This window comes from Xyrauchen texanus, chromosome 6 (genome assembly GCF_025860055.1).
Source record: "Xyrauchen texanus isolate HMW12.3.18 chromosome 6, RBS_HiC_50CHRs, whole genome shotgun sequence".
NCBI classification, from domain to species: Eukaryota; Metazoa; Chordata; class Actinopteri; order Cypriniformes; family Catostomidae; genus Xyrauchen; species Xyrauchen texanus.
In genome coordinates, this window is record NC_068281.1 from 8,599,284 (window position 1) to 8,625,745 (window position 26,462).

General features: G+C 40.4%; 1 protein-coding gene and 1 non-coding gene across 2 annotated transcripts in view; one reads left to right on the forward strand and one right to left on the reverse strand.

Moving 5' to 3' along the window:
• The first annotated feature begins 2,430 nt into the window (after positions 1–2,430).
• On the forward strand, positions 2,431–2,503 carry trnam-cau (transfer RNA methionine (anticodon CAU)). Its single transcript has one exon. It is a non-coding gene; the product is annotated as a tRNA-Met (tRNA).
• Positions 2,504–5,824: 3,321 nt separating this feature from the next.
• The window catches only part of wdr47a (WD repeat domain 47a), a 31,930-nt gene continuing 11,292 nt past the window's right edge, over positions 5,825–26,462 (reverse strand). Inside the window, exons 5-15 of the mRNA XM_052129242.1 lie at positions 25,206–25,996; positions 24,433–24,550; positions 23,410–23,591; positions 21,117–21,359; positions 19,260–19,320; positions 14,633–14,790; positions 13,118–13,287; positions 12,713–12,883; positions 12,288–12,419; positions 11,724–11,942; positions 5,825–8,062 (exon numbers count right to left, since the gene is read on the reverse strand). Of these exons, the coding sequence (XP_051985202.1) occupies positions 7,920–8,062; positions 11,724–11,942; positions 12,288–12,419; positions 12,713–12,883; positions 13,118–13,287; positions 14,633–14,790; positions 19,260–19,320; positions 21,117–21,359; positions 23,410–23,591; positions 24,433–24,550; positions 25,206–25,996 (2,388 nt within the window). The 3' untranslated portion in view covers positions 5,825–7,919. The remainder of the gene's footprint in view (positions 8,063–11,723; positions 11,943–12,287; positions 12,420–12,712; positions 12,884–13,117; positions 13,288–14,632; positions 14,791–19,259; positions 19,321–21,116; positions 21,360–23,409; positions 23,592–24,432; positions 24,551–25,205; positions 25,997–26,462) is intronic.

Here is a 26,462-nt window from a genome sequence, read left to right on the forward strand (position 1 = left end):
CAGGACATTTTTGACTTTTTTCTGAAGTAGTTCTTTTGAGCAAGCTTAATCTTAACTTGTCACTTGCACCTGACAGCACCTTGCTGTCTCAAACTTATTTGCATTAGATGACAAATGGATCCCTATAACTATTGCCTGAGTATCTACACGATATCACTTTAAACCCCCTAGGGGCTTTTAACCCAAGTGTGGGGTGAAAGGATCCCTCACATCCTTTTTTATTTTTAATACTGAATTTGAATCGAAACAACCTTCTGTGATGATTTCTTTTCACAAAAATGATGTTGCTCCATTAATATTCAATAAATGTTTTTGACCTTGTGTTATGTCCCAGGTCTAGGGTCCGAGAAAATAACATAAATAAAGTTGTTACACCTGGACTTCTTATTTCTTTCTTTTTATTATTTTGAAACAAGTTGTTCAAACTGATACGATCAGCACAAGACAGCAAAAGGAAGCAAATTAATTTCAGGGTTGGGTCAGAGCCAAAATAACAAACAAAACTAAAACTACCTAGTTTTAGAGAAAATGATTATCCTATCAAAACAAAGAAACATTTCAACAAAATACAGAGACTAAACTGACTCCCTTACTAGCCAAAAAACAAGAGAAAATATAATGTTCACAATAAAGAAAAAAATGGCACCCCAACCCCTATGGCTTCCATGCTGAAACGCAGTGACATTTACAATAATTATAATAACCAACAAAAACACTCAACCACGTTGAGTGTTAAAAGAAAAACCTTGTACAGAAAACTTAACAGAAATGGAAAAAGAACAAATCAAGGGGAATAAGGTGAGAGAAAAATAAGTAACACAGTAGGCCTACTTATAAAAGTCACTACACAGACTTAATTCTCTTTCCTACAAACACAACAAAGACACGCAATAAACAACATTCCAATATCACTCTCCAGATCCACCTTCCTTCCTTTCTTTTAAAAGTCGCGCAGTTCCATCCTGACCAACCACGGGGCACGTTACTGACACGTTCAATTAGGGCGGTACAACCTGCGTGAGTGACAGAGTGAGAGAGAGAGAGAGACACACACACAGAGACTCGGATTAATTGACAGCTGCTGTCAGACTCTGTTATTATTATTCCTCACACGGTCGCAAGACGACATGTACATGTATCTGGCGTGGTGAGCTGGAACCTGCTTACGTCAGCTGTCACCGCTTACGTCACGAAGTACCGCAACAGCCAATAGGACAATTCAACTGCAGTAGCCACCGTTCAACCTGAAGAAGGCAGCACTCAGACGTTTTTACGCCATATATTGTGGAATTAAAACACTTTATACACAAATGTCAAAAAAATTACTTGAATCAATGACCAGTACTAATAAAGCCCCATGCTTACAGATCATTAACTAAAAAAAGTTGGTTTAGGGTTTAGTTACCCTTTAAGTGCCTTGCTCAAGGACACAATGGTGATGGCTGTGGGGATAGAACCAGCGACCTTCTGATGACCAGTTTACCAGTTATGTGCTTTAGACCACTGCACCAACACCACTCCACCTCTATTTTTTTTACTATGATATACACATATTTAATTAGAGGGACACTGTAAACATTAGGTAGAGAGAGAGAGCATGTACAGGGTTACAATAGTACTATTATGTCCAAAACAAACAAACAAACAAACAAACAAACAAACAAAGGATTAGGCTACTAAAACATAGATCTGATGGTGTTGGATAGTAGTACTTTGATATGTCCCTAAATCACAGTATTTCCATGGGTCAATATGGCAAAAAGTACTTTTTCCATTTTGCAAATAGTTTACCAATTACTAACAGAAAAAAAGCCAAAACACAGGAAAACAGAAACACATTCACTCTGGGAAAATAGCACACACCCTACATTACGACTACCTATAGTGCCTGAAAAGGTCATTTTCTTTAGGTTTTGGACACAGCCAATGTGCTCTATCACCTCTGTCTTAAAATGAATATGCCGGGTTCAAGTTAAGATCAATCGACAGTATTTTTGTCATAATGCTGATTTTAAAATTGTTTTGAATAGACAGTCTCAGCAGTCTGCGCATGCGACGTGATGGGTCTAAATTAACAAAACACGAAGCTAACACAGTATAACGTTTAATTAGGCTACAAGATCTATTGATGTGCATGTGATACATAGCCTTATATTAGACAACTTTATTAATTACATGCATTTAAATCATTTGGCTTGAGTTAGATTGAGCAAACTGTCCACCAGAGGGAGACAACTCACCAAAACAAAACAAAAAAAAACAACAGACTTCGAAACCTCTAACAAATTCATGCATGTCTGCGACAAAAACAATGGGTTGTAAGCTATTCGGAAAGATTAACAACCAATGACAATAGCCGAAATTAAATTTGCTGTGGTTATCAGCCAATCAGAAGGAACAATACAAATGCTCCCACCAACTTCGATATTAGCCTCGTTAGCGCAGTAGGTAGCGCGTCAGTCTCATAATCTGAAGGTCGTGAGTTCGATCCTCACACGGGGCAGGTTGTCTTTTTTTTGACAGATCAGCAATTTGGGCAAACTTATCTGAAACTTGCACTAATTAAAGCGCGAACAGTGCGAACAATAGGGTACAACGGAGTAAAATGGCTAATTTTTATTTTCTCCCAAAACACTAAATAACAACAAAAACTACCACAGCAATTTCACAGCAGGAGAACCGAGCGGGCACCGTTATGCTTAACGGAGCACAAAACGGCGCCGCGATATGCAGAACAAGAGTTGCCATGAAAAAATCCCAGGCCTATTTCTCTTCCCAGTCCAGCCCAGCCCTGCTTCAACTTCACTGCCACTGTGAACGTTGTTTTAACTGGACCTTTGATGGGAAGGATATGTCCAGACTGGACCTCTTGGAGCCTTAATTTAATACCACTGTTCTAAATCTTTTAAGTTGTGTTGTAGCGCTTGCGTGTGCTGCCTAAAATGGAACGTGACATGCGTTTATTGTCAGCGCGACGATGGACGGTTCCAGTGTAGACAGCATCAATGAATATAATGGGGTTCTATTGTTTTTGACGCGACGCGCCGCGCCGCTTGCATCCAGTGTAGACAGGGTGTGAGGCGTGTTTCACAAAAGCATTGTAGTTCGTAAAAACGTTCTTAATTAAGGAGAGCCTTGAAGTTCATTGAGTGCAACTTAAACGTATCTTTCTATATAATCTTTCACAGTCTATCAAAGACAATGGAAAATTTAATAAATTGTATTAAAATATCTTGATAATTGGAAAGCCATTTTAAACTATTTTAGAGGATAAGTTTTGAAAATTCACTATGAAATAGGCAGTCTCTTAATGTATAAGACACATAGCTAATACAGAATAATATTAAATTCACCTGAAGCATAATTGTATTGTTTATTGTAAATTATTTAAGACGCACTGTAAAAAAAATCTCCATGAACTTCAACTTAAAAAAAAAAGTTTAACTGCTGCTTTAAAGTTTTAAGTTAAATCAACATAGCATTACAAATTATTTTAACTCATTTTACATTTAGTCTTAAAAACAGTCATGAGAGGGATGACGTAAGCTCGTTGGTAAGGTCACGCATCACGAGGAGGAAGGAAGAGCATCAAGTGCTTTACAAAGGTATAATTGTCTTTGCTGAAGATTTGTATTTGTATAAATGTGTTGTTCAAAATGGTCGTTTTGTGTGTGTATCCTGGATGCTTCAACCTTCAGAAACCCCAAAGAAAATGCACGCCTGGAAAAATATAAAGTTTTCATCGATTTCCTATACACGATCATGAGCGATTGAAGCTCTGGCTTATTGCGCTGAACCTGGATATCAGTACACCCCTACATTCTCTGAAATATTAGAGGGTGTGCAGTGAACATTTTACCCCTGAGGATTTCAGATGATCAAAAGAAACAAAGGGTCGATATCTGAATTCATCGGCTGTGCCCAGGGCTGTTTATTTCTCAGGTTTAATTTTGAAAGTCAGTTTCTGCATAGCCACATACCTTTAAGTTTTGTCTACAAAAAAGCAAGTGCATTCTATTATTGTTGCACAGAGAAAAGATACAGCTCATTGATCACACGTTGACCTTTTGTGGGGCATGTTGACCAAACACATAGGGTAACTTGTCAAGACTTTATTCATGCTAGCGCCATCCTTGGTATTTGACGTGAATGACAACAAGGCTGTGAGGGATGGACTTAATCTCTTCAATGGGCTGTACAGTAGTTTAGTGTTTTTGGATCGTTCCACGGGCAAAACATCGAAAAACATCCTTCCAAGAACATTTAGCAGACAAAAAACTCCAGACAACACGAGTTGTGGAAAATCAGATGTGGCCTAGGAGGTTTATGTGGCTTTTTATCGGCATGCCATTAAAGTCTTTCCCTCACAGCCTCGTTTTCATTCAAGTTAAAAATAAAAGATGGCACTACAAATAAGCTAATGAAATGCCATTATTTATTAAAGAGAAAATGTAAAAGATTACCTAGAAAAAAAGAAAAAAAAAAAAGATCAAACCACTGTTTTGGTCAACAGATATTGTAATTAATACATTTTCTGAAGTTATAACTTTTAATAACATGTGACAACTTGCCCTGAGTTCACATTTCTGAAGTATAGTTGACCCCTGCCTGAATGTATGCTAGTGTGGTTTATTGGGTTTGATTGCAAACACAGCTATAGTAAAAAATATGATCATATATAGGAATTTTATTTGGGAGGACAAATTCTAATTCAGAAGGGTTTTAAACTGGGTGTTTGAAATATTCAAAACCACTGCTAGAGAGAACCAAACTGTGTAACTGGACAAAAAACCTTACAGTTACTGAGATATAGCACTTGTGACCATTTCTCTGTGTGACAACTAGCCCCTGCTCTCTCCTATGCGTTAAGAAACAATGCTATTTGCAAGTAAATATATGAATAAAATATAAAGTCCAATTAACACATTTTATGTTTAACAAAAGACAAAGTTTTTACCATTTTTACACAGAGCTTTCTACTGTAATGACTAACTAGATAGGTAAAGTTTGTCAAGGTATGATTTTGGCTTGTTCGAATGTTTAAACTTGTTTTAAAATTTTGAAGGATATACAGACCTTACATTAAGACAAACAGTCAGCTAGCTAGATAGATAGTCAAACTGTTACATATATACGTTTTAACATGCCACAGCCTGAGAGACAGTGGGTGAAAATATTTTATGTATATTACCCCAGTATGTCACCCAGTTGTTCACCACAGTGATCCTCAATGCATGTATGTGTGTGAATATACTGTACAGTATGTAAACATGTTAGTGATCTGCACTTTTATATCAACACTGTGATCTTCTGCCATTCAGGAATTTTATATGCTGTTGGTTAACTTTCATTAAACTATTGATTGTTTTATTTTATTTTTTTTACATACAACCTCTGATTTGGCAATATTGTATTATATAGTCATGCTAATATAGCCATTTTAAATTTGAATTATAGTCAGATAAACCATCATATAAATAGATACTGGAGAGAGAGAGAGAGAGATACCATTTTGCGGGTTTGTTTACATTAGAATATTTTACAGTTGGAGTTTGAATTAAGGAGCATTCTGTTGGCCCATTTACACATTCCATTAATGTTATTATATGGGATATTTAAAATTTTGAAAAAACCAAAAAAACAGAAACATAGTTTGTAGAACAACAGTATGTTGGCTTCGCCAAAACAACATCATAAACACTGATTCTACTTACCAGTGGGAATTTGTACAGTATTAACAAGAGGTAAAAAGGCTAGTGTGACCATGTTTCTAGAATTTGAGTTCATACATCTACCCAGATGAATTGAGCAGTAGTAGAGAAGGACTGCAAGATTTTATTCTACACAACAGCAGCAGACATTTCCCATGGGCCTTTACCATAGTAGTCCCTTTATCAAAGTATGATTTAAGAAAGGAAACCGAAATAACACAATATTTCGCTACATTTGACTTTAGTGAGAGTTGTTTTATCACCATTAATGCTTCAAATATGTCAAAATATTAGTCTGACTTTAATTGAAAACCTATTTGTAACAATAAAACATAGTGGGATTAAATAATAAAATCTACATTATTATTACAAAATATACAACTTAGACAACTAAAAACAAAGTGCAATTTAAAATACGACAGGAATATAAGAAACAAAAAGTGCAAGATCATAGTATCAAATGCCAAAGATTTCACACAATGTTTAGCAGAGCAATGCGCCAATGCCCAAAAACATTTAATTGAATGTGCCTTTAGCACTATGTATAAATTGAAGTCTTTATAGGACACAGATTCCCTTCACAAATCTACATTTAAAATACTTTGATGGCATTCATTTAAGAGGCATTCACCAGGGCTGCAAACACTTTCAAGCAAAAACAGTGAGATTAAAACATAAACCGCTTTAAATAACAGACTTACTTGACAGCATTTACAAAGACAGATTACATTGACGTTGCTTCTGATACTTGCACAGCAAACATCTGAATTTTGATACAGTGTTTGCAGGAGTTCATATAATGTTAATTTTTCAGCCAAACACAAGCTTTGGAAACTGGATACACCTGCCACTCAAACATGTTCAATTTACACTGTTTGCATTTAGCGGGCATATCGTACATTAAAATGATTAGCTTAAATAGATAATACAGCAGGACTCTAAATATCAGCATGTGTTTCCAAAGGCTGGATTTAAAAAGCCAAGTGTGGATGTGCTTTGAAGTGGACGTTAATGCAGTGTGGACACAGAGATGCTTAAAAATCCAAGAAAGGCCACGGTATATGTGTAGAGGAATATTTGTGGAGGAATAAGATAAAAGTCTCATATCTCTCAATCCCTTACACCATCTTTGATGTGTATGACTTACTTTCTTCTGCAGAACACAAATATATTTAAAAGACTATCTCAGCTCTGTAGGTCCATACAATTCAAGTGAATGGTGACCAAAACTTTGAAGCCCAAAAAGCACATTAAGGCAGCATAAAAATAATCCAGAAGACTTCAGTGGTTTAATCCATGTCTCCTAAATTGATCCAATTGGTTTTGGGTAAGACCAAAATATAACTTTTTCAGTGTACATCTTGCCATTACAATCTCTAGGTATGACCATGATTTCAAGCTCGATTACACTTCCTAATGCTAGGAAGTATAATTGAGATTGAAATCATGATAGCCAAGGAGACTGCAGATGTCTATAAATCATCTCCATCTCTATTCTCTTTCCAGGGGGCCTTAAAAATGTATTTATTTTCCCTAGCTTTGAATTAATTGCATTATAAAATGTACTAGGTCCATTTTATCTTATCCTGATTTTATTGGTTTTAAATGCTTGTTGCATTCTTAAGCTGTATGTATGTGATTTTATTTATTTTTTGTAACGCCATTTACAGCACTTTGGTACCTAGTGTGTAAATAAAATTTAGTTGAGTCGAGTAATGATTTATAGTGGAAAAAGGAGTTACATTTTGGTCTGTTTTCGCTCAAAACGTGATAGCTTTAGATGGATTAAATATGGATTACTTTTATGCTGCTTTTATGTGGTTTTTGGAGCTTCAAAGTTTTTGTCACTATTTACTTGCATTGTATTTGTATAGACTATCAGAGTAGAGATATTCTTCAAAAATCTTTGCTTGTGTTCTGCAGAAAAAAGAAAGACATACACATCTGGAATGGCATGAGGGTGAGAAAATGATGAGAATTTTCTTTTTTGGGTGAAATATTCCTAAAATGGAATAATGCATACAGCCAAGCACACTAAAGCACAGGATCCCAATATGGCTCAGTGCCATTACAAATTACAAAACGCACACACACACCTTTGTTTACACAGTGCCACAAACATATATGTATATTTTTACATATCCATTCCTTCAGACTCTTTGCAGTGTATGTGAAGGTATTGTCCTCCTCTAGTGGTTGGAGCTGGTTCTATGTGGCTTGCGTCCAGAGTGTGACCGTGCGGTCAGCGGAGGAGGACAGAAAGGAGAGGTGGTGTGTGTGCCACCTGCACTGGATCACCTTATCAGCATGTTCTCCCACTACTGTCAATGGCAGCTGCTTCGTCAGGTCCCCTGTAACACAAGCACACAGACATTTACCAAAAAATGTAAACTGTAAAATAAAAGTTACCCAAAAAAAAAAAAATCACATATAAGTATGACTTTCTTTTTCTGCAGAACACAAATTAGATTTTTAGAAGAATATCTCAACTCTGTAGCTCCATACAATGCAAGTGAATGGTGGTAGAAACAATATGATTGTGTGGGTGATAAACAGATCGATATTTAAGTGCTTTTTTACTATAAATCTTCACTTTCACTTCCACATTCTATTATTTTTTCCGTGCATATTGCCACCTACTGGTCGGGGCTGGTCAAAGTTGGAGATATATAGTATAAAGGACATAAATATTGATCTGTTTCTCATCCACACCTATCATATCGCTTCAGAAGACATGGATTAAAACTGGATTATGGATTACTTTTATTCTGACTTTATGTGATTTTCAAAATCAGATTCAAAATTCTGGCCAACACTTCATGTTCTGCAGAAGAAAGTCATACACAGGGGGCCTGGGTAGCTCAGCAAGTAAAGACACTGACGACCACCCCTGGAGTTCACGAGTTCGAATCCCAGTGCATGCTGAGTGACTCCAGCAAGGTCTCCTAAGCAACCAAATCGGTCAGGTTGCTAGGGAGGGTAGAGTCACATGGGGTAACCTCCTCGTGGTCGCTATAATGCGGTTCACTATCGGTGGGGTGCGTGGATGCCGCGGTGGATGACGTGAAGCCTCCACACGTGCTATGTCTCCGCGGTAACGTGCTCAACAAGCCACGTGATAAGATGCGTGGATTTGTCATCCGCCACCCGGATTGAGTAACTATGCCACCACGAGGACTTAAGAGTGCATCGGGAATTGGGGATTCCAAATTGGAGAGAAAAAAATAAATAAAACATTTAATCATACACATCTGCGATATGTAAATTCTATTTAAAAATTCAAACATGTTTTCAAGCAGCTTTCCGAAATAAACACTTCATCTGCCATAGGCTGAACTAACAGACAGAGGAAAGTGTCAGAGAGCAAGTGTTTATGCTTTGGTATAAAAATTAGTGCTGTCAGTTGATTCAAATATTTAATTGCAATTAATCACATTGTTAATCGTGATTAATCACAGCTTTTGAAAGTGCTGAAATGTTACTCAGTTCTTCTTTTCCTGTTAAAATGCATTGTTTTATGGAAAGAATATCAAACAATACGTAGCAACGTTTTAGTAACATTTTCCAAAAAAAGCATTTCACAGTATAAACTGATCAGCCACAACATTAAAACCACCTGCCTAATATCGTGTAGGTCCCTTTCGTGCTGCCAAAACATCTCTGACCCATCAAGGCATGGACTCCACAAGGCCTCTAAAGGTGTCCTGTGGTATCTGGCACCAAGATGTTAGCAGCAGATCCTTCAAGTCCTGTTAGTTGTGAGGTGGGGCCTCCAAGGATTGGACTTGTTGGTACATCCCATAAATGCTCAATTGGATTGAGATCTGGGGAATTTGGAGGCCAAGTCAATACCTTGAACTCTTTGTCATGTTCCTCAAACTATTACTGAACAATTTTTGCAGTATGGCAGGGCGCATTATCCTGCCGAGAGAGGCCACTGCATGCTATCAAGGAACACCGTTAACATGAAGGGGTGTACATGGTCTGCAGCAATCTTTAGGTAGGTGGTACGTGTAAAAGTAACATCCACATGAATGCCAGGACTGAAGGTTTCCCAGCAGAACATTTCCCAGAGCATCACACAGCCTCCGCCGGCCTGCCTTCTTCCCATGGTGCATCCTGCTGCCATCTCTTCCCCAGGTAAATGACGCACACACACCCAGCCGTCCACATGATCTAAAAGAAAACGTGATTTATCAGACCATTGTCTGTCTGTCCATCCATTGTTCCATAGTCCAGTTTTGATGCTCACATGCCCACGCACAAGATCGTGCAGACACCGAGAGCACTCTCCTAGCACTGTCCTCACTCTTTTCCAAGTGTCTTGGCAGCAGCTATTACCAATGTGTAGAAAATAGAATGAAAAAAATCCACTTAATGAATTTCGTAGCGGGATTGCATGTCTTACGCAACATTTTAAGTTATCCCTGCACATTCCATGTGCATAGTGTGCGAAATCTCCACATTTTTCATTTTTACATGTTGGTGAAAAGCAGTAATCCACACTTTGGAACACAAGAAATCAAGTTTCTTTCTATAGGACTTAAAATCAATGTCTTTCTGTGCATATGTCTCATCATCATCTCTCTCTGTGCATAGTAGTCTGTTTAACATGCATGTGATCTCATAAAGGGACAGAGCACTAGTTGTATTCCCACTGAAGTGCAGAATGAAACATAATAAACTTTGTTAAACCCCAGTTATACATGTGCCTGGAAATCACAGCTGCTCAATATCCAAAATGTAAGTATACATTTAATTAGGTTAGTTTCAAAACGTAATCATTAATTCAACATGAAAATGGCTTTGATATGAAAAAAAAAGCAAGATCACTATGGCTATTATCAGAAGATGAATATTCAAAACAGTCTACTTCATATCATCCTCATGAAACACCAGCTACATTTCTCATTTTTGGACTGTACAGGTATTTTTGTTTTTGTGAATCAGGATGTGTTCAGATTAGGCCTAATATCTCCCTAATGTATATTAAACGTCACAACCGATTTGGTAGCAAGTCTCTTCTCAGGGATTCATATGTTTATTACATTCAGCCAATAATCACATCTTTAACTCAGTGATTAAATCTTTGATCCTGTGTGTGACTACACTACAAATGGCCAAAAGTTGCATGACAGCATGACCAAACGGGTGACTGAAAACCCATCATCTGCACAACAGAACTCTGCTTAAAAACACGTGTGTAAATGGCAGGATGGCTGAGGTTAATATGATGTATTTATGAATTTATATCTGTAAAACGGTAATATGGGATTACATAAGGCATACTGTAAATCATATCTTGCAAATTATAAATGTGATTCAGTTTGGGGGGGGGACATTGTCTTACTAACATAATATGTAAAAGTCTTACTAACATAATATGTAAAAAATAATTATCTTCGGAAAGATTTTTAAAGCCATGATGGTAAAAACAGCTATTTATCCTTTAGGTGTTGGGGCCAGTGAAAATTTTGGCAGGGCCAGTAAAAATCTGAGAAGGAAGGCCAGTAGAAAAATTCCTTAGCATTGAGATCTGTAAATGTTATTCACTTCAACTGTAAGTGGTTTTAATGTTGTGGTGGCTGATCAGTGTAAAGACAGAATTGCACTAAAAAAGCACCAATTCCAGTAACATGGAACAAATGGAACCCACAGCGAAATGGAAGGTTGACTAATTAAAAGAAAATTAATAAATATCTTATGCCTCTATTGAAGCTTGTACACCATTGTAGCTGATGTCTTACTCACCTACCTATAATTTTTCAGGTATTTTATCACCATAATCTGTGGCGGTTTCAACTCTTGTAATGCAAAACATTTTGCTTCAATAAACAGTCATTTTTAACAGGTTAAAATAAATATCTTTTTGATATTTTGTTATCTAACACAAACCCATTCATACATTTTTGAGAGTGGCTTAGGTTTCCTAATATTTGTAAGAGTTCAAGCTTTCATTAAGGGAGTCAGAGGCAGGACTATGATTCACTTAATGGGCAGCTGAGAACTCACCTTGCAGGTCAGAGACGATGACCTTGTTGTCGTAAGATCCTGTGAGCAGGTAATGGGCCCCAGGAGAGAAACGCACCGATCGGACATCGCTGGTGTGCGGTTGGTATGTCTGAACCATGCGTCCGCCTCTGATGTCATACAGCATGCAGGAGCTGTCCTCCTGCCCTGCTGCCAGTAGACGCCCACTTGGGTCCACTGCCACTGATGCCACGGGGCTGCCTGTGGCACACACACACATATATATATATATATATATATATATACACACGGCATGAACAAACATGCACTGAGATTTACCATTAAAATTCAACAGCAGCACTTACCAAAACTGGTTAAACTGACTGTAAATGTGAAGGAAATATTGTATACATTGTCATACATTATACTGCCCACCGGCTAGTAGACTAGTTGATCAACAATCTAGATCAGTGTAAGCCAACTAATGACCAACTTGGACCAGAAAGAAACCATGTAAAACCAGAAGCTGTTTAATGGTAGTTTCCGGAGGGAAAGCACTGAAAAAGTTATTTGAATAGTGTAGTGTTCAGTGGGAGGTGCACCCACCTGAGCCGTGGAAGGCTGTCCCCACCACTCTCACACAGCTGGGCACCCGCAGGTCCCAGAAACGCACAGTCTTGTCCTGAGAGCCAGACGCTATCATCCAACCCCCCCATGTGTACAAAGACAGGATATGACCTGAGAACACACAAATCACATTAGAAAAACATTAATGAGCATGTGATTGTTGGAATACAGTGCATGAGTCATATAGACAACTTTAAGGTACTTTTCTATCCTTTCTGGAGCCTGATAGACATAATCATAACACACTTATGTTTGTGTTTGTATATTGTTGCATTAAAATTAGCCACCTTGATAATCCTGCTAAAATACTCTTTTGGGGTTCAAAAAAGGTGAATTCAATTTTGGGGTTAATTTTCCCTTTAACGTTTAGTGTGTATAATTGTTGTGTGCTGGTGTGTATGTACCTGTGTGTCCGCTCAGTGCGTGCAACCCCTGTCCTCGCTGGCAGTCAGTTGTGTAGATGTTACAATCTCCAGCTCCTGCACTGATTAAAATTGCTCCTCCACTCTCAGGACCCTCCATAAACGCCAAGTCTCTGATTGTCCCATCATGCATACTAAACTCCAGATCAGGACCTGAAACAGAAGTAAGATATGTTCCTATAGTGCAACTGCTAGAGGATGGCATTAACAACGCCAAGGGTAAGAGTTCAATGTCCAGGGAATACACATACTGATAAAGTGTATAGCTTGAATGTACAGTAAGCAAATGCATAAATAAGAGTGGATATAAACAAACTCCATTTAATTCATCAATTAAATTCTACTGAGATTTATATACTCTTCTTGCACACAATCTCTCTCTCAAACCTGTAGCATTGCAGGTTTCTGGGTTGAAAGGCAGCACTTTGACGTATTTGTCATTGGAGCCGGTGGCAAGTAACTGACCACAAGGACTCCAGGCCACGCAATATATGGAGCCTTTGTGGTGCTTGTTCCTCTTGAAGCGGATCACAGGAGGCTTACTTGCACCCGAGCCACTGAGAGAAACAACCATAGCACACACACATCACTCTACTGTTACAATTACTACACAACGATGTCTATTTATTCATCTATAATTTAGAGGATTCGGATTCCCTACCAAAATGTCCTTAAAGTATTTAAAAAAAATTTGTGATAAAGAAATCTACATAAAATGGCATTTGAGTGGAAATATGATGTTCAGTGAGGAAAATTATAGTTTAAAGGGATAATTCAACCAAAAATGAAAATTCTCGCATCATTTACTCACCCCCTCATGCCATCCCAGATGTGTATGACTTTCTTTCTCTGCAGAACACAAAGATTTTTAGAAAAATATTTTAGTTCTGTAGGTCCATACCAAGTGAAAGGTGATCAGACATTTGTAGCACCATAAATCACATAAAGGAAACATAAAAGTAATCCATATGACTCCAGTGTTTAAATCCATACTTTCAGAAGCGATATAATGGAGAATGAGAAACCAATATTTAAAATCTTTTTTCTAAATCTCCACTTTAACTTTCACATTCAGATGTAAAAGCGAGACTAAAGAAGCACAACATGTGACTTTCAGATGTGAAAGTGGAGATTTAGAGTAAAAAAAGGACTTAATGTTTTATATGTTTCTCACCCATATCTATTATATGGCTTCCGAAGATGTGGATTTAACCACTGGAGTCTTACGGATTACATTTATGTTTCCTTAATGTCATTTTTGAGCTACAAAAGCTCTGATCACCCTTCAATTGCATTGTATGGATCTACAGGGCTGAGATAAAAATCTTTGTTTGTATTCAGCAGAAGTAAGAAAGTCATACACATCTGGGATGGTGTGAGGGTGAATAAATGATGACAGAATTTTCATTTTTGGGTGAACTAACCCTTTAATAGTCACTTTGACTTTGCTAAAGAAAAACTACTGTTAGAACTATGGTATATTAAAGGTAATGGATGGCTACATCAAAGAAAACCATAAACATGCTTTATGTCCAAAAACATGGTTTTACGATGGTACTATTTGCATAAACTTTGGAAATAACATGGTACTTTTTGTAAGTGTTAATAAGAAAGGAAAAGAAGATGGCATGACATCTGATTTTTACTTTTTTATTAGCATGATAATGATAATAGATTTTGTTCAATTATATATTTCTAAAATTCTTTCTAGTGTTCATAGTGTTTATAATTGAATTTGGGTGGCTGGATGGACATGGGAGGTTTACTAACTTAAAAGTGATCTTAGTGCAAACAGTAATAAATTACCTCAATTATTCCAAAATGTTTGTTGCTGCCCCAAGAACAGAATTAGAATTAGTTATACTCCCATGTCCATTTTAATGCACTGTGTGGGCACCTGACCTCATGTCCAGTGTGTCGGGGTAAGCACACACACGGAGTGTCTTAGAGTTGGAGCCGACCGCATATAATGACCCTGTGGGGTGGAAGGACACGGCGCGCACCGCCTGTGTATCCTCCAGGGTGTTCACCATCACAAACTTTGCTTTGGACTTCTCTTTCTGAGACACACACAATAAACAAATTATGCCTGTGAGAAGATTTATTTACAGAAAACGGTCCTCTACTCCCAAATAATCCAGTAAACAAATAGCATCTGTCTGAAGTGTTTGAGCTGAAAGGTTTTAAACATTGTAATTAAATGACACTAAAGCCTTAGAGAAAGTTAAAGAGAGAGAGCTGGAAGAAATTAAAAATGAAGGTAAAGAACACAGGGAGAAAGAAAGATTCAGCTTTGAACAAAAAAGGAAACAATTCACCTTCATTCATAGCAGCATTAAATCACATATAGTCATTTAATCCATTGAAAAAGCAGTAATCAAATAGATGTGTGTCTGTAAAACAGTTAAAGGATGGGCAAGGAGGCGGCGAGAACCGGCTTGTCAATATAAATAATAATTTAATGAAAACTCAAAAACACATAAACAAACACACATGACGGACATGCTCGTAATTCTCTCTCTCTCGAACAATCGTCACCGGCCGCCTTTATCCCTCGCGCGCCTCATCAGGCCGATTGGGGACCGGGCGCGCGATATTCTGACCCGGCCCCGCCCCCCTCCGCTCCACATTGCTCCCGGCGTTATCTCAGGCTGGGGTGCCACCGGCATGACGTACACCCCCCCCATCCCTGGGGCGGGGTGTATCTCGCGTCCCGCGTGGTCATCCCCGCCTTCCTCGCCCTGGGAGGAGACAGGAGGGGAAAAACAACAACAAAATAGGCGAGGGAAAAGGCCAACACGGTGTGAAAGGGAGAGAGAGAGAGGAGAGAGAGAAAGAGCTCACTCACCGGTTCTCTGATGTACCGTCGCGTGGTCCTCAAACACTCCTCCACACTCAGGCGGACGACAGCCGCTCCACCCCCGGGCGAACCGGAGTGAAACCGTTGACCCCCAGCGGGCAGAACGCGCCTCCGCTTTTCTGGCGACAAATGGGGACACTCCTCCGCTCCTGGCAGCGGCTCTACTGCTCCGGGCGGTCGGAGAGTTTCTTCCCTCCTCCCCTCGCGGACGCCGGTCTTCCCTCAACCCCTCCGCGTCTCTGGGGATGGCAGGGCACTCCTCCGCCCCCGGCAGCGGCTCCCTCGCTCCAGGTGGTCGGGGTATCCAGTCCCCACTTGCCCCGCGGACGACGGCCGTACCCCGCATCCGGGCGGTCGGGCTACTCCGTCACCCGGCAGATGGTAGCGGCGCTCCCCTGGGTGGACGGCAGTGTCGAAGACTGTGCGAAGGCCATCCCTCCTCCTTCCCGGCTTTCGGCACCAATGTAAAACAGTTAAAGGATGGGCAAGGAGGAGGCGAGAACCGGCTTGTCAATATAAATAATAATTTAATGAAAACTCAAAAACACATAAACAAACACACATGACGGACATGCTCGTAATTCTCTCTCTCTCGAACAATCGTCACCGGCCGCCTTTATCCCTCGTGCGCCTCATCAGGCCGATTGGGGACCGGGCGCGCGATATTCCGACCCGGCCCCGCCCCCCTCCGCTCCACAGTGTCTTATTAGTACTTTTGCCTATCCTAGTTTATTATGCCAAAAAAACGTCCCAGTTACGTACGTAACCTCGATTCCCTGAGACAAAGGGAATGAGACATTGCATAGCTACGCATGTAGGGAGTGTCTTCTTACACAGCCTAGTTGAAACCTCTCTAAAATAATGCCAATATTCTAATATTGGCTATGGTGTTTGAGCCCCGTCTGTTCTGGTGCGAAACTGTCTGCTATAAAAACAGGTGCACAGACACCATTTCCTCAGAATTTCTGACTGAGTCTTGTAGTGTGGCTAGCATTCGCAATGTCTCAATCAGTGAACAATTTAGTGTGTAGAGGTGTCTCATGGATGGTGCTCTGGCATGTAAAATGGTGTTCATGTCTGAACTCGTCAGTTCTGGCGCATGTAGTGCGCCCAGTTCAGGGGACACACATGCAGGTTCCACAGCTGGGGATACCAGATTGTGCCTTACGCCTAAGAGAGGAGATCCCTCCTCAGTGGTATTTTCCAAGATGAGCTGTACAGCATCTCCATCTTTTCAGATGCGGTCTTCCTTTGGAACAAGAAAATAACGGCTGTAAAACCCTGTTTGTGCTTGACAATTTGGCACAATCTCTATTACGTTTTTCCAGATGAGATTGTGTAACACTTGCGCGTCTTCGGACTAAACCGTTGAAGACAGAACCCCATTGAAACAGCGTGGCCAGCATGTAAATTGGATCGTATAACCATGTTCGATCGTTATTTGCACCCATTCTGAAATGTCCGTTACGGCTCACCATGCGTCTGCGTAATGGGACAGAGGGCAATCTGGTTTGCTACCGTATGATATAATGCGTCACTCACCATAGGGAAGTAGTTGCATATAATGTGTGCTTTGAAGAGGAAAAGGGCTATTTTATTGAGAATGTATGAGCATCCCGTCAGGAGCACTTCTGCTGCGTGGGGGAGTTCCTCCCATCGGCGCGAGGTGGGCACTGGTACGGCTGCTTCCTTCTGGGCCACGGTTTCCTTGACATCACTGGTGGCTCGGCGGTGGCAGGTGCTGAGCATGGGTCTTTTAGCCAGGTGCTTGCTTGAGACAGAGAGGGGGGCGAGCCGTCTGCACTATGCTCCGTTTGGGCATAAAGTGTCTTATAGCTTGTAACTGCTGCTGAGTCACGACGTAACGCTCAGCAAACTTACTCACCGCACCGCCAAAGAGGCCGGCTGGAGACACTGAAGCATTCAACAGGGATGTTTTCTCTCTGTCACTCATCTCCGTGAGGGTCAGCCATATCAACTAGGTTGCCCATGAACTTGCCGATGGCCTGTGCCGTGAGCTGCAGTGGTGCGCAACGGTAAGTCTGTATTGGCCCGTAGCTTTTTGAAAGTCTCCGGATCAAAGCCTTGCTCCTCCATTTGTCTGAGGAGCTTTGCTTGGAATAGCTGTAGCACTGCCATTGCATGAAGTGCTGATCCAGCTTGTCCTGCCACCGAGTAGGCTTTTCCCTCCAGTGTGGACGTCCATCTACATGGCTTGGATGGATGTAAGGGGCATGATTTCCACGCCCTGTTACTCATAGGACAGAGATGTGCCGCTACCCCCTCCTACACAGGGGGTAGTTGGGCATCGCCGTTCTTTTCCCTGTGGTCCACGTTCGTGACCGTGCGCGATGAGAGGGGCGTGTGCCAGGACATAAATAGTTTGCTATGAACCTCAGGGAAAAACGGCAGATTTGCGGGATGTGGCTGCTTGATGCCGTCCGGACAGCAAGAACCACTCATCAAGGCGAGACTGCCCAGGTTCCTTTGGGGGAGATAACGTGATGTTGAGTTCTTTGACCGCGCTTGTAAGGACACGAAGCATCTATTTGTCAGTGGCGCGTACATGGTCCTCACCCTCGCTGGGGGGAGGGGCGGTAGCATCATCCACTGACCACTCGCCTGATGCGGTGAGAGACATGACATCGTCATTATCATCCTTATCCCCAGCATAAGATCCACCAAACCAGACGATTCCGCACGCTCCTTCAGAGGGCCGGAGTTCATCTCGTATATAGCGGATATATCCTCACAGTGAGAACAGTCTGTCTCCATGAGAGTTGACTCTGCGTCACTCGCACATTGATCACTTACAAAACGATCTTGAAAGATACAAACACGTAAGTGGCTCTTTATATTATATTATATATATATATATATATATATATATATATATATATATATATATATATATATATATATATATATATATATATATATATATATAAATTATAATTATAATTATATCGCACAAATTACAATTGCTTACAAATACTCTACACCTGCTGACGTGCTGCGGAGAATAAGTATGCTGAGGCCCGTTCACCAGCGAAGCATGAAACGGCGTGGTGGAGAGATGTACGCCGGAGCACTGCAGGGGAGCGGAGGGTCTTCTCGCTGCCGTGAAGATTCCGCCCGCTGACTCGTGTATATCACCGGCGATCGGTAGAGGGCTTGAAGAGATGATCGCTGTCTTGAAGGAAGAAATTCTGAGGAAATGGTGTCCGTTCACCTGTTTTTATAGCAGACGGTTTTGTGCCAAAAAAGCGGGGCTCAATCAGCATAGCCAATATTAGAATATTGGTGTTATTGTGGAGAGGTTTCAACTAGGTTGTGTAAGAAGGCACTACCTATATGCGTAGCTAAGCATGTCAAGTGTACCGAGTTGTAAGGGAACTATAAGCAAGCCATTTGTAGATTGAGCTCCCTGAAAAAACTAGAACAATTTCTCTGTGTACTGCGAGTGATCCGTCCAGCCCGACACAACAACATTGGGTTGATCTGTTTGTTTTCTTAACAGAGGACGAGAAAACATTCAAAAACACTGTTTGAAAACAATGGTCATTTTTGCAATTCTGTTTGGTGACACTAGTGGTGCAGAAATTGCGGAACAACACATCTGAAACACATTTCAGCTTGAATTATGTTGAGCTGTAGGTGGGGATGTACCTCTGGGACTTTAGAATGGGTCAAACTGTCATCAATCTGTCCACTCTTGTCTTTCGGAGTGCTGCAAGATTAAAAAAAACAAAAAACCTTCTTTTAACCACCTACACATTAAGCTTGTATGGATATAATCACTAGAACAACATCTTACCGAGAAGAATTAAATCAGAAAAAAACCCACTGAAACAGTAGCCCTTATTTTTATGCTTAAGATATTAAAGATTAATCTGATCGCCGTTATTTGATCCAACCGGGTTTATTTGAGACAACAACGATTATTAGGCATTCCAATTCCAATCACATTTTAATGGCAAAATAAGGGAATTTAAAATTTTAAGAGCGTGTCAGAGTTTAAATAGTAGTAGTAGCTAAAGCACAGGGCTGTTAATCAGAAGGTCACAGGTTCTAACCCCACGGCCACCACCATTGTGTCCTTGAGCAAGGCACTTAACTCCAGGTTGTTCCGGGGGGATTGTCCCTGTAATAATTGCACTGTAAGTCGCTTTGGATAAAAGCGTCTGCCAAATGCATAAATGTAAATGTAAATGTATAGTTGCAGGACGGAGACCTCCAAACAGGGGCGGAGCTAGGGGCCGTTGCCACCATCGACCGAAGCATGTCAATTGCCTTTTGGTCATTTTATATCTTGGGCACAATTTAGTTTGATTTCTACACCAACAACCACCATCACCCCCACCCCACGATGTGCCACCACAGACTGATTGCTGGATCATGTCCAGCCACCCCTATGAAAAACTCCTGGCTCAGCCCTGCCTCCAAATGGGGTGGAATCTCCAACAGAGGGCAGGGTTCCCCAGAAGGGGGCATGGTTACTCCAAAAGAGGGTTGCACCAACTCCAAAAGGGGGTGTCACTTCCACTCATAGTTAAGGTTAGGGAAAGGGTTTGGTAAGGGGCTATCTATATCTTCAGTGGCAGTTTGGAGCAATCGCCCCTTTTTGGAGCAATGCTAAATCCAAATCTACACCCTTGCCAGCAGGTATATCCTTCTCTCACTGAGCCGCACCGAGGAGGTCAACCAGCTCCTGTCCTGAAATGTGCCTGAAGTGCTCTGATGCACGTGCTGTCAGCAGATGCTAACGCCAAACTCCCGCAAAAATATAAACAAACAAAAATAAACTTTGAAAGCATACATACTCTATATTTGAAGTTAAATATGTAAAAATGACTTGTATGTGTGAAGGTGTATGAAGCACAGATACAGAAAAAAACACCTTAAAAAAAACAGACAATTAATTGTCATAATCACAATTATTTTTTGACAATTAATCATCCGCCAAATGCAATAATCGTGGCAACCCTAGTAATGGCAGATAACCAATCTCATGGCCGATATAATACTATCAACATAAATCTAAAAGCATAAATCTTTTGATTTATATATATTTTTTTGATATACAGTATTTACAATGAAGCTATAATCTAGAACTATACATGCTTCCAAGTGAAATCATGCATCAAACCCCTAACCCTAATGTCGACTAGAAAGAATGGATAACTGTTTAATACATTTGTTAACTGACATTGAAAAAGTAAACTCTTTGACTTGGGATAAAAAAAAGCCCTGATTTTATCTACTTCCAATATCAAACAATTAAGGACAGTACAGACAATTAAAAGAAACATTATTATTGGACGATACTTATATGGTCTTAATTATATACTTATATAGTGTGTCCATTATTTGCATATGTAGTAAGTGGTCAAGTTTATATGTGTGTCATTTACACCAATGCAAAGGTACAAAGCTGCTTGATTGTATACCAAATCAAGCATCAAATAACATAATTACTATGATAAAATTTTGAAGTGTCAAAAAGAATGGTTGTCTCGGCCTCACCTCTGGGGCAGCACAGGGGACTGGATGGGCGGAAGGCAGGCTGCTTGCCCTGCTGACCTCTGAGGAGTGCTGGTGACCACATCACTGGCTTCTTCACCTCCCTCCTGTGTCTGTGGCATGGCTGAAGTGTCTCTCGACACATTGATGTTATTACCACCTCGATTACACTGCTGAGAGAGAGCCTGCACCTCTTCTCCCAAATCATCCATTCCCATATTGAGCTCCTCCAGTCTTTGAATAGACCTAAACACACACACACAAACTTGAAGCTAGTCGAGTGTCCACGGATTGCCCACTGGCCATCTGATACATCATAGAAATGGCAAGAGTTTATTTTATTTTTTTAATTGTGAGCTACAATTATAGTATATTTTTTATGACTATTGTGCTCTATAAGATGTAATGTGGACCCATATGTAAAGCTAGCTCAAAATATGCTTTTGCAAACATAACAGTTGTAATCTTCATCTTAACTTGCTCATCTCACACACATACGTAGTGTTTCCATGTTTTATGGGGACTTTCCATAGACATAATGGTTTTTATACTGTACAAACTTTATATTCTATCCCCTAACCTAACCCTACCCCTAAACCTCACAGAAAACTTTCTGCATTTTTACATTTTCAAAAACATAATTTAGTATGATTTATAAGCTGTTTTCCTCATGGGGACCGACAAAATGTCCCCACAAGGTCAAAAATTTCGGGTTTTACTATCCTTATGGGGAAATTTGGTCCCCACAAAGTGATAAATACATGCACGCACACACACACACACACACACACACACACACACACACACACACACACACACACACACACACACACACACACACACACACACACACACACACACACACACACAATTTCTTGTGTCATTTGTTACAAACCCGAAGTCATACATGAAAAACTGATCTGAACCTGGGTTTTCGGGTCCTGTCGGCTTGGGTTGGGTTGCTCTCTATTCTCCACCCACTTTAATTTCTGAGGCTGCTTGTTGCACAATCTGTAGAAAACTGAGGTTCATCATTAGCATTTAATTTGCTATTCAGCCCATCCCCTACCCTCCCACACACTTAATTTCTGTCTCCTTCCTTCTCTGTCAGGAAATTACCACCCAACCCCAAGATAACCTCAACTCGTTATTTCCTTTTGGTCAAGGGGGTTGAGTCAAAAATAAAGCAAATTGCACAAGGCTATGCAGAATACACACCAATGTTTATTTCTGTAGCACCATTTTAAACATCAAAACGGTATATCCTTATTTTCAATAATAATTTATGAACAGTAAGGTTTCTCTTGTCCAACTCCACTGAAAGAACAATGAATGTATCTTCTCCTCTCCCAGTCCCTCTGACACAATGCATTATTTATGGCTCTGGCCTTTAATGATGGCATCATCACTGAAACTGCATGGCACAGTTCCGAAACCTCCATTTGTTTTGATACCATTTTAGAATTTTGCTGTAACCACAGCAACAGAAGAACCAGAAGAACTGTCAAAGCTGAGGAAGAGTACAGCTCTATGACTTTGAACTAAAGTGTCTGCTGTACCAATCAAAATATTTAACTAATGTCCTTATTAGATTTACAAAAGTGGAAAACTGGCTGCAATTTAAATGAGAGCTCAAACAACTTACTGTGCTGTAAATAATAACAAATATATAAATAAAGCCTTCCAAAAAAACCTTTAACAAATTTAAACAATGACCCAGCCATGAATGGTGCCCACCAAAAAAATAAACATATTCTGTATAATTGCTTATGAACATTAAAATGCCGTACTAGTTGAAAGAAACCAAAGTGCCATTTAGGAGGGGTCATGGTAAAGCAGACTATTCAGGCTGGAGGAAGGGGGTCTGAGGATCTCCCATACAAACAAGTTGTCTCAGAACCACTGAATTCAAACAATGGATTGACCTGGTACTAAAATACTTACTATTCAAATGTATTTCCAGCACACAGATGTAAAACAAGTCTCAGAGCTTATGCGTATTCTCCTATGGGATTTCTTCACACACTTCAGGTTCCCTGGATGCTCGCTTCACAATCTGTACAAACCTGAGTATCTGTACAATTCCAAACCTCATCTCATTTACTATTCAACCAAACTTCCTTTTCTCTGCCTCCCTTCTTGCTTTGAACAGCATCATATTTCAAATTTTCTCAGTGTCTTTAAGCTTGTAAACTTCAGATGGATTGCAGTACAGCTCTGGTTTCCACTAGTTAAATCAAATACTGACTTCTGACCTTTGGTTGTGATGTTGGTGGTGATATGGAGCTTGGCTGACCTGGAAAGAAAGGTCTCTGTGAGATTGTGCTTGGCGGTGGGCAGGGCCTCTTGCTGCTGGACTCCACCCTCTTGCAGCATCTGCTGGTAGAGTACCCGCTGCTGCTGCTTCTGTTCCAGGTGCTGCTGCACACGCAAACGCTGGCGGTAAAATTCCTGAAACTGCTCAGTAGAGTCACGCAGCTATACAGAAAAACAAAAAGATATAACCTGAGGTGACAAAGAGGTTTATAAAACTACAGGGCATTGCAGAGGAAAGATAGAGGAAAACATGAGCCACACCAAACATTATGATGATTCAACAACAGATATTTTTGTCAACAATTTTTTTATTGTTAACGTTGTTGATAATGCCGAATAGTCATTTTAGCCCTACTCTTGTTGTAAACATTGTAGTGTTAAACAAAACAGCCTCTAGTCATCAACATCCTAGAAACCTCAGAACAGCCACTCCACAAGCACATGCCTAAACACGACAGTCAATCCAAGCCCTGTGCAGATACACTGCGATTAATCTGAAGCAATAGCAGAATTTGCTAGTTATTTATGACCCTTCTCAAGGCTACCGGCTGCTCAGGGAGGCGGCTGGCAATAAATATAAACATTCAGCCTAGACGAGACTGAGAGTGCATCATGCACTTGATGCACAGACTGACTAAATGCAAAGCATGTTAATAGTAACAGCTGTCAGCACACATCAGCACATTCCACTAAATAATGTAACAATGTGAAGCGGAGCAAACATTTGACTATTTCTGTAACATTAAATGTGCATCAATTGTTAGAATTAAGAACTAAATAGTTTGTCATGTTGCCCTTCCAACGATTGGGCAGATCTATGGAATCTATATCTATACTATTGTGTATCAGTGGATTTTAATGGCAAATTCAGTCCAGAATATATTTGGGTTGCAGTTTAATGTGGTTTATTTTAATGAATAAAGAAATTAATTCCTTGATATTTAACAAGTGCTTAATTCAAAGTTCAAGACATATTGATGGCTTTATAAAAGTGAAGAAGTACCTCATCCTTTTCTGCAGAACCGGGTACAGGAGCATCCTGACCTGGGGCAGAGACTGGTCGAGAGTTCTGCTCATGAGGTGAGCTCATCATTTTATCAGATGGAGTTTCAGTTCTGGAGCTGCAAGACCAGATAGTCCACATTACTGTTTTAGACACACACACACACACACCTCACCTTTTGTAATTGCTTTGTTCTGAACACATTTTTCTTTTGAAGTCATTCTAACAACACACCCATTACAATTATCGAGAACCTTGAATGTGCAAACCATGAATTTATCATTCTACTCAATACCATATTTTCACAGGTTTTTTTTTTTAACCATAACAAGTGTGGGTGCTTGAAAGTTTTCAGTACAACAGTAGATTGTAGAAGCATAATTAGCTTAGCATTTAGTTATTTCAAAGTTGACATCAAGACATCAAGTATCTTTTTCAATCATGCATCAAAATTCATCAGCATCTAAAAGCAGAGCCTGAGACTTGCAAAAAAGTACCAAGATATTACCATGGTATTTGAACACGGTAACATGATAATACCATATTTTTGTGGGCATGTACCATAGTAATAAAACTGCATTCTTTGAAGAACCTTGGAGTATCATGTAAACAGAATTGTATAAGAATGATCATTTTTGAACAAATACCAAATAACCAAAGTTTTACCATCTGATACCATGACTGTGTACTGACCATGGTACTGGCACAGTGCATTTTAAGTGCGCCAGCTATCTGGGGATCTACCAATGTAGTTATTCGGGTTTGCCAGGTACCTCTCAGGTGACTCCTCAAAGATGCTGTGACATCCTGAATTCTCCATCATCACACTGCGGTTCAGGTGCTGAAAGTTAGCAAACGATTGCGACATGGGTGATGTTTTCCCTCCATCTGGTCCTGCAACTCTCTTCTCCTGCCCAGAGAGGCCGTAGGAAAGACCGTCCAATGCTGGGTTCAGAGAGCGAGACATGTAGGTGTCTGCGGACTGTGGCCGTCGCAGAGGTGAGGCAGGGTACGGAGAGAGCTTACTGATCAGTGGAGTAAGGAGGTCGCCATACGCAGCCTTAGCAGGTTTAACAAGACGATCTACATGGATACTGAGCATCTTCTGCTCAAATGCGCAGGAGAAGACATTGGGTGACAGGTTCTGGAGCCAAGAGAGCAAACTGAGGTCCAGATCATCACAGCCATTCCCACACAACATGTCTATACCCAGAAGAACCTCAGTCTCAGTGATCTCTTCTCCTGTGGCTTTGCTCTGACAAAACTCCACGCAGCACTCGTAAAGAACGCCTTTGATTAGCAGTTGGAATAGACGATTGGAGCTGGCACGGAACCCCGCCTCGCTAAGCTTACGGTCAGCCGGAATAAACTCTGCCACCATCCCGCAGGCCTCCTCGAAGCACTGCACACGTGCCGTACTGGGGTTCCAGTCCTTGAACTCAGCGTGGTTGGTGAGGCGGGGAAGGGTCAGGAGCAAACAAAGCTTACTGTAGTCCTCTTTAGACGGACAAAACTCCTCCACGGCATGGAGACACTTCACAGCTTCCTGCATGGTCAGCTCCAACTGAACATAGACACAGAAAAAGAAAAGGCAGAGCCATTTGCAGCAAAACTGTAATCTGTTTCTGGATCGCTCCCAATGAGACCTACAACTTTTCAATTGGGCTGGGTAACAAAAAAATTTTTTTTCCAATAAATACCTTGACCTTGATCTTGATTCTTAAAATCAGAAGATCAATCTTCTACACTATACCAGGGATGCTCATTACATAGATTGTAATACAACCACTGGCTGATCACGTTAACATGTCAAAATTTAAAGAGATTAGAGATCAATACTACACAAATAGCGAGAATCTTAAAATTAACTTTTTATTTCCTCATTTAGGTACCCAGTGTTGTTTGAATGAAAGGTGATCTATATGTATGCACGTACTTTAAGTGTGCGTGAGCTCAGAAGGCTCTAGCAGAGCAGTGGTAATGCAGATACAGGCCTCCAGTGGTTAAATCCATGTATTCAGAAGCGATGC